Here is a 14,758-nt window from a genome sequence, read left to right as displayed (position 1 = left end):
GTTCTCGACTTCCACACATTCTTCAAGGCCCCCAGAATTTTCGCCCCCTCCCCCACCCTATGATCCACTTCCGCTTCCATGGTTCCATCCGCTGCCAGATCCACTCCCAGATATCTAAAACACTTCACTTCCTCCAGTTTTTCTCCATTGAAACTCACCTCCCAATTGACTTGACCCTCAACCCTACTGTACCTAATAACCTTGCTCTTATTCACATTTACTCTTAACTTTCTTCTTCCACACACTTTACCAAACTCAGTCACCAGCTTCTGCAGTTTCTCACATGAATCAGCCACCAGCGCTGTATCATCAGCGAACAACAACTGACTCACTCCCAAGCTCTCTCATCCCCAACAGACTTCATACTTGCCACTCTTTCCAAAACTCTTGCATTCACCTCCCTAACAACCCCATCCATAAACAAATTAAACAACCATGGAGACATCACACACCCCTGCCGCAGACCTACATTCACTGAGACCCAATCACTTTCCTCTCTTCCTACACGTAAACATGCCTTGCATCCTAGATAAAAACTTTTCACTGCTTCTAACAACTTACCTCCCACACCATATATTCTTAATACCTTCCATAGAGCATCTCTATCAACTCTATCATATGCCTTCTCCAGATTCATGAATGCTACATACAAATCCATTTGCTTTTCTAAGTATTTCTCACATACATTCTTCAAAGCAAACACCTGATCCACACATCCTCTACCACTTCTGAAACCACACTGCTCTTCCCCAATCTGATGCTCTGTACATGCCTTCACCCTCTCAATCAATACCCTCCCATATAATTTACCAGGAATACTCAACAAACTTATACCTCTGTAATTTGAGCACTCACTCTTATCCCCTTTGCCTTTGTACAATGGCACTATGCACGCATTCCGCCAATCCTCAGGCACCTCATCATGAGTCATACATACATTAAATAACCTTACCAACCAGTCAATAATACAGTCACCCCTTTTTTAAATGAATTCCACTGGAATACCATCCAAACCTGCTGCCTTGCCGGCTTTCATCTTCAGCAAAGCTTTTACTACCTCTTCTCTGTTTACGAAATCATTTTCCCTAACCCTCTCACTTTGCACAACACCTGACCAAAACACCCTATATCTGCCACTGTATCATCAAACACATTCAACAAACCTTCAAAATACTCAGTCCAGCTCCTTCTCACATCACCACTACTTGTTATCACCTGCCCATTTGCGCCCTTCACTGAAGTTCCCATTTGCTCCCTTGTCTTGCGCACTTTATTTACCTTCTTCCAGAACATCTTTTTATTCTCCCTAAAATTTAATGATACTCTCTCACCCCAACTCTCATTTTTATTGTTATTATTATTATTATTGTTATTATTATTATTATTATTATTATTATTATTATTATTATTATTATTATTATTATTATTATTATATTATTACTATTATTATTATTATTATTATTATTATTATTATTATTATTATTATTTTATTATTGTTTTTGTTGTTAGAAGCAGTGAAAAGTTTTTATCGAGGATGTAAGGCATGTGTACGTGTAGGAAGAGAGGAAAGTGATTGGTTCTCAGTGAATGTAGGTTTGCGGCAGGGGTGTGTGATGTCTCCATGGTTGTTTATTTTGTTTATAGATGGGGTTGTTAGAGAGGTAAATGCAAGAGTTTTGGAAAGAGGGGCAAGTATGAAGTCTGTTGGGGATGAGAGAGCTTGGGAAGTGAGTCTTTTGTTTTTCGTTGATGATACAGCGCTGGTGGCTGATTCATGTGAGAAACTGCAGAAGCTGGTGACTGAGCTTGGTAAAGTGTATGAAAGAAGAAAGTTAAGAGTAAATGTGAATAAGAGCAAGGTTATTAGGTACAGTATGGTTGAGGGTCAAGTCAATCGGAAGGTAAGTTTGAATGGAGCAAAACTGGAGGAAGTAAAGTGTTTTAGATATCTGGGAGTGGATCTGGCAGCGGATGGAACCATGGAAGCGGAAGTGGGTCATAGGGTGGGGAGGGGGCGAAAATCCTGGGAGCCTTGAAGAATGTGTGGAAGTCGAGAACATTATCTCGGAAAGCAAAAATGGGTATGTTTGAAGGAATAGTTGTTCCAACAATGTTGTATGGTTGCGAGGCGTGGCCTATGGATAGAGTTGTGCGCAGGAGGATGGATGTGCTGGAAATTAGATGTTTGAGGACAATGTGTGGTGTGAGGTGGTTTGATCGAGTAAGTAACGTAAGGGTAAGAGAGATGTGTGGAAATGAAAAGAGCGTGGTTGAGAGAGCAGAAAAGACTGTTTTGAAATGGTTTGGGCACATGGAGAGAATGAGTGAGGAAAGGTTGACCAAGAGGATATATGTTTCGGAAGTGGAGGGAACGAGGAGAAGTGGGAGACCAAAATGGAGGTGGAAAGATGGCGTGAAAAAGATTTTAAGTGATCGGGTCCTGAACAAGCAGAAGTGTGAAAGGAGGGCAAGGAATAGAGTGAATTGGATCGATGTGGTATACAGGGGTTGACGTGCTTTCAGTGGATTGAATCAGGGCATGTGAAGCGTCTGAGGTAAACCATGGAAAGCTGTGTAGGTATGTATATTTGCGTGTGTGGACGTATGTATATACATGTGTATGGGAGTGGGTTGGGCCATTTCTTTCGTCTGTTTCCTTGCGCTACCTCGCAAACACGGGAGACAGCGACAAAGAAAAAAAAAAGAAAAACCATTATCATTATCATTATTATCAATATTGCTATTATCATTATTATTATTATTATTATGATCAACATTGTTATTGTCATTATTATTACTATTATTACTGTTATCATCAGTATTGTTTTCATTTTCATTATTATGAATAGAATTATCATTATTATCATTATCATTGTTATCATCATTGTTATTATTATTATTATTATTATTATTATTATTATTATTATTATTATTATTATTATTATCATTATTATTATTATTATTATTATTATTATTATCATTATCATTATTATCATTATCATTTTTATTATTATTATTATTATTTATTATTATTATTATTATTATTATTATTATTATTATTATTATTATCATTATCAACATTATCATTAATATTATTTTTATTATTGTTATTATCATTATTATTATCATTATTATTGTTATTATTACTATTATTATTATTACTATTCTTCTTCTTATTATTATTATTATTATTGTTATCATTATCATTATTATTATTAATATTATTATTATTATTATTATTATTATTATTATTATTATTATTATTATTATTATTATTATTATTATCATTATTATCATTATTTTTCTATCTTTATTATTACTATCATTAGTATTATCATTATCATTATTATTATTATTATTATTATTATTATTATTATTATCATTATTATTATTATTATTATTATTATTATTATTATTATTATTATTATTATTATTATTATTATCATTGTTATCATTATTATTATTATTATTATTATTATTATTATTATTATTATTATTATTATTATTATTATTATTATTATTATTATTATTATTATTATTATTATTATTATTATCATTATTATTACTATTTTATTATTATTAATATTATTATTTTTTTATTTATCATATTTTGCTTTGTCGCTGTCTCCCGCGTTAGCGAGGTAGCGCAAGGAAACAGACGAAAGAATGGCCCAACCCACCCACATACACATGTATGGACATACACGTCCACACACGCAAATATTCATACCTATACATCTCAACGTATACATATATATACACAAACAGACATATACATATATACACATGTAAATAATTCATACTGTATGCCTTTATTCATTACCATCGCCATCTCGCCACACATGAAATAACAACCCCCTCCTCCCTCCTGTGTGCGATGTACCGCTAGGAAAGGACAAGGGCCCCATTCGTTCACACTCAGTCTCTAGCTGTCATGTAATAATGCACCGAAACCACAGCTCCCTTTCCACATCCAGACCCCACAAAACTTTCCATTGTTTACCCCAGACGCTTCACATGCCCTGGTTCAATCCATTGACAGCACGTCGACCTCCGTATACCACACCGTTCCAATTCACTCTATTCCTTGCACGCCTTTCACCCTCCTGTATGTTGAGGCCCCGATCACTCAAAATCTTTTTCACTCCATCGTTCCACCTCCAATTTGGTCTCCCACTTCTCGTTCCCTACACCTCTAACACATATATCCTCAAAGGCAATCTTTCCTCACTCATTCTCTCCATGTGACCAAAGCATTTCAAAACACCCTCTTCTGCTGTCTCAACCACACTCTTTTTATTACCACACATCTCTCTTACCCTATTACTACTTACTCGATCAAACCACCTCACACCACATATTGTCCTATGATTCACTTCCGCTTTCATGGTTCCATCCGCTGCCAGATCCACTCCCAGATATCTAAAACACTTCACTTCCTCCAGTTTTTCTCCATTCAAACTTACATCCCAGTTGACTTGACCCTCAACCCTTCTGTACCTAATAACCTTGCTCTTATTCACATTTACTCTCAACTTTCTTCTTTCACACACTTTAGCAAACTCATTTACCTGCTTCTGCAGTTTCTCAAATAAATCAGCCACTAGCGATGTATCATCAGCGAACAACAACTGACTCACTTCCCAAGCTCTCATCCACAACAGACTGCATACTTGCCCCTCTTTCCAAAACTCTTTCATTCAGCTCCCTGACAAACCCATGAATAAACAAATTAAACAACCATGGAGACATCACACACCCCTGTCGCAAACCTACATTCACTTAGAACCAATCACTTTCCTCTCTTCCTACATGTAAACATGCCTTACATCCTCGATAAAAACTTTTCACTGCTTCTAACAACTTGCCTCCCACACCATATAATCATAATACCTTCCACAGAACAATTCTGTCAACTCTATCATATTATTATCATTATTATTATTATCATTATCATTATTAACATTATTATTATTATTATTATTATTATTATTATTATTATTAACATTATCATTACTACCATTATTATCATTTATAGGCTATTTATCCCCAAACTATATCCATACGTGGCTCCAACTGACCCAAATACCATGAATCACAAAAAGAAATAGGCGATGTCTGAACAAGAATTTAAGTTCTAACACATCGTGAAACCCATAGAACAAATAAACTTCGGCAACTGTTGGTCTGATAGATCCAAGGGTTAAGTGGTCTTCCTCTGCTGATGGTTCAGCCTTGGGTAAGGTTTATGAAGACCATCCGCAATCCGTTATTATATCTCTCTAGGTGCCCCGTTCTCTTGAGCGCATCTCGCACCATTGTGAAGAATATTGAAGAAATGGATCATCCATAGTTGTAGAACTATTCTGCTGACAAAGATCTGATAATTTCTTTCCGTGTTAGCGAGGTACCGCATTCCCTCATATCCATTCTCTAACTGTCGTGTGCAATGCATTAAAACCACAGCCTCCTGTCCAGGCCTCATAAGTCTTTCCGCTGTTTTCCCCAGCCGCTTCAAATACCCTGGTGTAGTCCACTCTGTATATCGCACCATTCCAATTCACTCGAACCCGTGCATGCCCTTCACTCTCTTGCATATTCAGGACCCAGTTATTCAAAATGTTTTCTACTCCATCCTTCCATCTCCAGTTTGGTGGCCTTTCTCCTTGTTCCCTCCATTTCTGATACATATATCCTCTTTGTCAACCTCACCTCATATTCTTTCCAAACGATTTCGACACACCCTATTCACCGCTCTCAATCACACTTATTTTTGATATTACCACACCCTCTCTCATACCCTTTCATTACTCGATCAAATCACCTCACACCTTAATGTCCTCAGAGGTTTCATTTCCAGCATATTCATCCTTTGCCACACATCCCCAACTAAAGCCCGTGCAATATCGTTAGAAATACTAAATCTTCAAATACAATTCTCACACCATATATTCTTAAGATCTTCCATAAGGCATCTCTATCAGTCCTACCATATGCTTTCTCCATAACTGCCACATACAGATCATATTTCTCTACGTATTGTTCACACTCAGTCTTTAAAACGAATAGCTGATCCACACATCCTCTACTACTACTGAAACCACATTGTTCCTCCCCAGTCTGATGTTCTGTACATACTTCACCCTCTCAGTCATACAATCTACAGATGCACTCAGGAAACATATATCTCTATAGTTTGAGCACTTGCCTTTGTCCCCATTGCACCCCACCGGTGATCCATGCGTACATGCACTGAATATAATAACTAACCACTCAACGATAGTCACATCCTTTTCTTAATAAATTCAATATGAAAATCCCTAAGATGAGCAGGGAAGGCTTGGAAGGGTAATGTCTGGGATGAACGGAGTGGACCTGGTGGGATAGTTCTTAGGAAGAACGAGTAGGTCAGTCGGGGTAGTCTCCAGGATGAGCAGAGTGGGCCTGTAGGGGTGATTCTTGAGATAGGTAGGGTGGGCCTGGAGAGGTAGTTCCTGGGCGAGTAAGCAGGCGTGGGTGAGTAGTTCCTGGGATGCGCGGGATAAGCTTGGAGGCCCGGTAACTAGGATAAACGGGGCAAACCTGGAGGGATCGTTACTGGGGTGACCGGTGCGAGCCAGGAGGAGCATTTCCTGGGATGAGCGGGCGTGCATGGAGGGTCAGATCCTGGGATGAGGAGCAGTGGGCTTGGTGTGGCAGTAACTGGGATGATTGAGTCGGACTTGGACGGGTAGTGCCTTGACTGACCGTGGCGGACCTGCAGGGTAGTTCCTGGGATGATCGGGATGGGACTGGAGTGTTGCTTCCTGAGATAAACGGAGTGGAGTTGAAGAGTCAAGAGCAATAACTTGGAAGAACAGGTGGGGCCTAGAAGGGCAATCCCTGGGGTGGTCTAGACGAGGGGCCTGGAGGGGTAGTGTCTAGGATAATTGCGGCTGGCTTGGAGGGGCTGTCCTTAGGATAAGCGGGAGGTGTTTGGAAGGGTAGTTCTTGGGGTGAGCAGAATGGGCATGGAGGGGTAGCTCCTTGGTGGGAGTGGGATGAGCCTGGAGGAACAGTCACTGGAATGATGCGGGTGGGCCTGGAGGAACAGTCACTGGAATGATGCGGGGTGGGCCTGGAGGAAGTCACTAGAATAATGCGGGGTGGGCCTGGAGGAACAGTCACTAGAATGATGTGGGGTGGGCCTGGAGGAATAGTGACTGGAATGATGCGGGGTGGGCCTGGAAGTATAGTTCCTGGCATGGCCATGGTGTTCCTGGAAGGTTCGTTCTTAAAATGGGTCCGGCGGGCTTGGAGTGGTAATCTCTGTGATGAACCGGGCGGGGTTTGACGGGCAATTCCTCGGGTGAGTGTAGTGGGCCTGAAGGGGTACTTTCCAGAATATGTGGGCGTGCCTGAAGGGTTAGATCCTGGGATGAGTTGGGTGGATTTAGAGTGGTAGGAACTGGGATGAACGGGTCGGACCTGGAAGGTTAATTCTTGCGGTGACTTGGGCGGACCTGGGAAGACCTGGCAGGTTAATTCCTTAGGGTGACCTGGGCTGACCTGGGAGGACCTGGAAGGGAAGTTCCTTGGGTGATCGGGGCGGGCCTAGAGGGGTAGTCTCTGGGATGACTGGGGATGGTTTGGAAGGGCAGTCCCTAGGAGGAGCGGGAGAGCTTGAGAGGGTAGTTCTTGGAATAAATGAGGCTAGCCAGGAGGGATAAGGGATAATGTCTGGGTGAATGGAGTGGGCATGTAGGATTAGTTCCTGGGAAGAATGGGCCTGGAAGGGTCATTCCTGAGTAGGATGATCCTGGAGGGGTAATTCTAGGATGAACGAAGATGCCTGGAGGGGTAGTTCCTGGGATGAGCTGTGCAGGCTTGAAGAGGTACCCATAGGATGAACGAAGTGATTTTGGAGAGGTAGTTTGAAGTGGTTCATTGTATCAAGGGTCTTGTGGAGATGAAGAGTAGATTTAGTGGGATAATTGCTGTTTTCTACCGCTGAGTCGAGCATCATTGATGCTTTTTGATATAACATTGTGCTGCTGTTGATTTAGAAAGTTGCGTTTAGTAAACAGCGGCAAGACTTGACTGACGAGAGTCTTTCCAAATATCCTAGATGGTAGTGGCAAGTTAACAGTCTGGTTTGCAGTTGCTGACGTTGTGAGACTCCACTCCCATGCGTTCTGGGGAGTCTTGCTGTTCTCAAGGCATCGTTATGTGCCTTGCATTTACATCGATATTACTGCTACTACTTCGATTTGTTATTTGGAACATGAAGTCCAAGGATTAGGAAACATGAAAAAGTTACTGATTTCATTTTCGTTTCAGCTTTGTTGAATTTGTTGAATTTGGGGTCATGCTGTAATCATGAATCCAGTAAGATTACATGATTTCTTGCTTGTATCACTGACTTTGTTGGATATATTTTGTCACCAGTGCTTTGAGTAAAGACAGGTAAAGCGTTTTTCAGGTTAATTCATTGAATCTTTAGTTACGATAAGTTCTTTTATACTGCCAAATTAAAACTGAGATGAAAAGGTAATTTCTTGTCTATGATTTTGGTTGTGGTCTTGGCTGATATTTCTTGTTTTTCTGTTCTTTGTTCATTGAACTTAGTCCCTCGGGAAGCCTTGGGCTCTTGAAGCTTTTAGTGGAGGTTGGTTTCGTTTTGATCAGGTGACATGTTTCACAGAATCTATTCCTTACAATCACGATCATACTAAAGCATGAGTAAACGTTATGACGTTATGACGCTCATCATAAAAAAGTATTACCTTTGCTGAATATGTTATTTGTAAGTTATATTCTCAGTATGAAGCCTAACTTTCAGCTCAACACTGTCAGGAAATACTTTCAAAAGATTTCTAGATACGGACTATAGGATAATGGCTTGTTTCTCTCTCATTCATTATGTATAATTTACCATATATAATCAGTGAAGCTGGCAGATATGACAGCATACTCGTATTAGGTGCAGCTAGGATCAAGAAACAAAGACAAATAGCCTCGGGGACAAGCTGAGCAAAGTCAGTATAAAGATCATCAACCAATATATCACTTCTGTCGACTTTTTTTTTATATATAAAAGTTATATCTCTTAATATTGTTACTAGGGTCATTTACTATTTAGAAAAATATGATACACCACTGCAGATGTTATCAGATTTTCCTATTCATCAATTACAAGATACACAGATAAAAGATATACACCTGACTGATCTCTTAATTTCTTGGTCGTGAAACACCACGCAAACCAAACGACTTATAAAGCATGATAATAACCTCAACATGTGTAGCCAGCGCCAGAACCAAAGAGTAACATCCGAGAAAAATTCTCGTGACGGAGAGGAGGTAAGTGGAGAAAAGGAAAGTTTAATGACAGGAATTGAATTCAGCAGAAAAAGTAAGATTCTGCAGCAGAAAATCCTAAAATTACAATAAATAAAGAAAGGATCTTGATCAAGTTAAGTCGAACATTTCATCACAACTCGTTCATTGGAATCCAAGATCGACAGTGACACAATCTACTTATTGGATGGATAACTTCCAGTAGACAAAACATGAGTCATACAAAATTTAGATCAACCAAAGATAAACGACCAATAGATTAAGTTGAAGAGGATAACGAGGACGATGAGGCTTAAGCGGGAGACATTAATGAGCCTTTTGGTGGTGTTATTGATGGTTCCGTAGCTCCTGGTGCTGAAGGTAGGGCTGCCTGGGGAGAGGGGAAGCACTTTGGTTGGTACTGGGAGCGAGGAGGCAGCCACAGCCAGGTATGGCGTCCCCTAAAGAGTTGTCGATGATGGCGTGGAAGATGATGATGATGAAGCTCATTACGATGCAGAAGAGGAGCCACACATCCACCATCTTGAAGTACGACGTCTTGGGCAGCGACGCGGAGACCTGGTGGTGGAGGCAGTGTTACCGTTGTAGCATAAGTGTGTATGTTTTTAGCATAGTTTCGAAGGAATATCGTAGTTTGGAATTATATTTATGATATGGGACTTCTTAATGTAAGTCTGAATAATTGTGATTCGTTGGAATATATCTGGAATAACTAACTGAAATAATATAAAAGATCAGAGTATGAAATGTGCAATGAAGTAAAACTGCTTAAGCATCCTGCCAGAAATGAAAATATGTTTCTTAATATCCTTGTCATCTGAAGCGTTAACAGTTATTACTTACTCATTAACCATTCCATTCAAACGCACACTAGGCCCTGGATTGTTTTGACGCAACGGGCGCTACTTTCCGCATGTGTAGAAGTACATGCAAGCTATAGAACTAGATGAACGATTACCGTTAGAGCACCATACCGAACGCAAAAGACCGATATCAGTGGTTGGAATGATTGGCAGATATTGAATTAAAAGCTGGTTAGCGAGGGATGGAAAGGTTCAGACTCCACCAATTCTCCGCAGCCAAGGATGTGTTGCTAAGGAGTCACATGGAATGCAAGAAGAACAAAACAGTGGAGAGATCTTCAGAAGGATACAACAAGGTCAGTAACAAGGAGTGGGTAACCTATGTGTCCTCACTTGATTATATTTGTCATTACATTCTAAATATCCTCGTATTTGTCACAATTTTTATTGTACATAACAATATGGTAAAAGCACATACAAGTCAGCCATAAGAAAATCTTAGTACCTCTAAAGAAGATGGGCCTCTGATTATGTAACGTGTATGTTTGGAGATATCGCAGATGTTCAAGGTGCCCCTTAAAGTTTCGGATGCCATCAGCCGTGCAGAGATCCGAGTGGCTACCTTTGTTGTGGTGCACCCCACTTGTTATGAAATGGGTCACATGTATAGAACTTTACCTAGCCTATTCCCAGACTCAGACATCAAGACATTCACATGCAGGCAAGCAAAATCTCCCGCTGTAGTCGATGATGTAATTGATATAGAACACACCTGTCATAGCAATTGTGGCAAAATAGTTGAACGCATCACTGTCACAGAAAACAGTTGGAGTTTCAGATCAACCATATCCCGAATCTACTTAAGTCTATGAACGTGGCTAAACCCTGACACATATCCTGCCTATTGCATTCCCGTGGCTGAGAAACAGCACACACAACTACTGTTGTAAATTTAAGCTTTGGTGAACAGACGTGAACAACTATTTACAATCGAGCAACCCTGATTCTGTTTGTAATTTCATTGGGATGCATATCATCTTCTTGCTGACCATATCCATTGTTAACCAAAGCTATTGCACTCTCGTGGACAGTTCGAGCTGGATTTTCGCCACAGTATCATTTTTCTATTAGTAAAACCTTCAAAGAAATCCCAGGATCAGTTACAATGAAGGAGCCTTAGTATTACCCCGGATCTTTCCAAAGGCTCCTTCAGTCCTAGACCGAGCTACTTCCAGTAGCTTGGAAATACTGTCTCCTCTGAAGTAAAAGGTGCCCTGACCAGATTGTATTTCAGTGAAACAGCCTAGCCAAAGATGAATTTTCACTCGTGTTGTAACCTCAAGCAGGTGGAGCCCAGTAGCACGAAATCTTCAGTACATTGTGAAAAAAGAAAAAGTATCTTTCATAAACAAGAAACACCAAACACGTTTTGCTTCATAATGTCTCAGAATACCAGAAATATGTGCAACAATACTTTCGAGGCATAAGGTACAGGTAATCCGGTCGCCTTAATGTGCAAAACTCTACCTGCCTCACCACCATTCTTACATATCTTGTCTGATACAAGCTGGGAATACAATCAACAATGTGTAAACATGTGTAACAATGTGTAAACTGTGGTCTGCTCTTGAACCCAACTTTGTGATCATTAATTCAGAAAAGCTCTTGTTATGCAGACGTCGGACAAAGTTGTCATTGAACATCTAAATCTTTTTTTTTTTTTTTTGCATTTATCTTAAGGTCAGCAGTCTCGAGAAAAATAAAAGATTTAAGATGATAAGAAAACAACTCGTTTTCTTAATTGATACTATACCAACAGTCTCCTTAGCTAGGATTGGCCACTGAATGTCCTGGTCATCACGTAAGGTGACGTTTGCCACGTACACTCGACACGTATGAACGTCACTGGATAACAACATATGTCTTTGCTCTTCAGTCTTGGGTTAAAGCTCGAGTGGTCTGATAAATTCAGCGGATTTAGGAAAGGGTGTCTGGTTACTGACGTCATTATGATATCATCATTAAGTTTATTTTGGCTCAAATGCTAATGACGTCATCATCCTATCAGCTAGGCGAATATCAGCACAGCAGAGAAAGGGAAGCTGGTGACGATGAGCTGCAGTTTCCTGAGCGATGATACAGAAGGATGAGCGATGTACTGTGTGTCTTTACTTGCATGACATTCGGATGTGTATGTTAAAACATATGTTTTTTGTACTAAAATCTTAAGGTTTCACTAAAGAAATATAGTCATGGTTACAGTGTGATATGATACTGCATATGAACCTGTGATATCAATCTTAGGAAAGTGTTCTCTATAGATGTAGAGATTTTCACACTCTCTCCCATTAACATTTTCAGAGCTCAAACAAATCATGCTCTTTTGTTGCATAATTTTCCTCAGTCCAGCGTTATTGCAGTGGGGAGATTTTGGATTTATGTATAGTCAAGTAGTAGGTATAACCTATCTCATTTTCTCCCTTGCGAATTCGGGTGCCATACACACACACACAACACACACACAAAAAAATAAATTATCTCAGCGCGCGTGCCCAGTATAGAGTAGAATAGAGTAGATTAGAGTAGAGTAGATCAGAGTAACCATTCCCGTATATACAATATTCAGGAAACAGTAAGCAGTAAAACCGATTGTTCCACAAAGTTGGCAATATAAGCTGGGAACTTCCCTTCTCAGTTACATACGACACCAGCAAACACTTGAAATACAGACACACACATGCGCTGTTTGTACATTTGTAAGAACTGTGTAAGACTGTCTTCATCTTGAGTTCCTGTTCTTGATAACTGGTGGCTTTTAGAATACCGCCTTCCGAAAAGATACTTAGTCGAAATAGATTATCTGTGTCGCTAATGATTTCATATTGTTAATCATTATCATAATGTGATTGAGATAATTTGTCTTGAAGCACAGGAAGTACGACAAAATGAAGTGATGGTGAGAAATAAGGATGAGGAAGTGATGTGATTTCACAGGAAAAGGGATGGCATTGAGAGAAAGTGAGGAAAAAGACACGGGCACAGAAAATGAGGGAAGAGGACAATCTGAAGCACAAGATGTAAGGATCGGGGACAGAAATGATGAAATAGAAATGAGACTATAATGTCAAAAGGGGAATAAAAGAAGACGTAAAAGGGTTGCGACACATACTGAGATGAAAGTGAAATTACTGAGGAAGAGAAAATGAAGAGAACAATAACTATATACCATACTATGGGGAAATAGGCGTGCATTAGTTATAGAAGTGGAGAGGTGTAAGATATTATGTCTGTGATCGATTGTTAACCAAGAAAACAGTCGAGGAGACTCAAGTAAACTTAGATATCCCATTTGCTGAGTATACACGACTAGACCAACACATTTCCGTTGGTGAGTATACATGAACAGACTAACACTTGCCCTGTTACGAGTACACATAAGTAGATCAACATCCCATGTTGTGCGTACATATAAGCAGATCAACACATCCCCTGTTGTGGATAGACCAAAAGAACCAGGGAGTGAGTCATTAGCTTCGGACAGTAGCGTAGTGGGCGTTCAAACAACCCAAAATTATACTTCCCTCACCAGGGAAAACTGACCCTTTCAACTTTGATGCCAATATTTACAAAAATCCGTTTCAGATTTTGGTTGATGTCGACAATAACGAACACGGCGAAGTAAGGCTTGTAGGTGACTTTATGATCCAGCTAATGGAATTCTGTGCCAAAAACCCTTTACGTCGTAGACTGTTTGTTTTCAAGGTGCCAGGATAGATGATGTTGCCGACGGTGCAGACGAGGCTTGTGATGGCACTGATGATGATACATATGCTGTTTGTCATGAAGGTGCTAACGATGTACCGAAGATGAGATCGGAGGAGCTGTTGGAGAAATATCGTCTGCCTTAATCGACGTTTTCGAAATAGAACTAATAATATCATTTCAGGAGTTCTACAAAGGATCGTTGCTGGGAACGCCTTCTTTTGTAAGGCGTTCAATCTCAACAATAGATTAGTGAATATCTGTTTTCAGGGAGGAGTTGAGTTCATAAACTTGTGGCGGCATTTCGACATGTGGTATTATAAGTTTATGAAGGACGAACTTCATCTGAATTACCTGGGAGCTGTGCGTTTTGGTAGGCTCCTCGGCGAGTCTACACGTACGTTTTTGTAAAAAGAAGAAAAAATTGCAGCCCATGTGGAGCAGACACATCCACCTTGTAATTACCTTTCCAGATAGCTCTCAGTTTCGTCAAGACAATCTTATATTAACGTTCGGAGTATAAAACTAAAGTCTGAGAGTTAGTATCAACAGCGTTAGAAGGATGATATAATTGCCATTTCCGAATCTTGGTTAGATACCAGCAATGAAGACGTCCATGCTGAATACACAGCTCCAGGATACAATCTGTAGAAACCAACTGTTGTAGCAATGCCGACTTCAATTTTGTAGAAGGCAAAGATAAACAACATAACAAGATAACGGTAGGATCAGTTTATAGACCCGACGTACGTGCACTATAGGCAGACGAAGAATCTTATGATCAGATAGAAGAAATCTATATTGAACAAGATTCTATTACAGTTTCAGATTTTAAGATACTGAAGTTGCTTGAT

The 14,758-nt window shown here is 39.9% G+C and overlaps 1 protein-coding gene across 1 annotated transcript in view; it reads right to left on the bottom strand.

The window, feature by feature from the left end:
• Positions 1-9,572: 9,572 nt before the first annotated feature.
• Positions 9,573-14,758, bottom strand: part of LOC139748089 (uncharacterized) — a 125,917-nt gene continuing 120,731 nt past the window's right edge. The window contains 2 exon segments of the mRNA XM_071660701.1: positions 9,573-9,767; positions 9,769-9,897. Of these exon segments, the coding sequence (XP_071516802.1) occupies positions 9,573-9,767; positions 9,769-9,897 (324 nt within the window).

Source organism: Panulirus ornatus, chromosome 72 (genome assembly GCF_036320965.1).
Source record: "Panulirus ornatus isolate Po-2019 chromosome 72, ASM3632096v1, whole genome shotgun sequence".
Taxonomy (NCBI): domain Eukaryota; kingdom Metazoa; phylum Arthropoda; class Malacostraca; order Decapoda; family Palinuridae; genus Panulirus; species Panulirus ornatus.
Note: the sequence above shows the minus strand (reverse complement) of the source record. Positions and strands in the feature narration are given on the sequence as shown.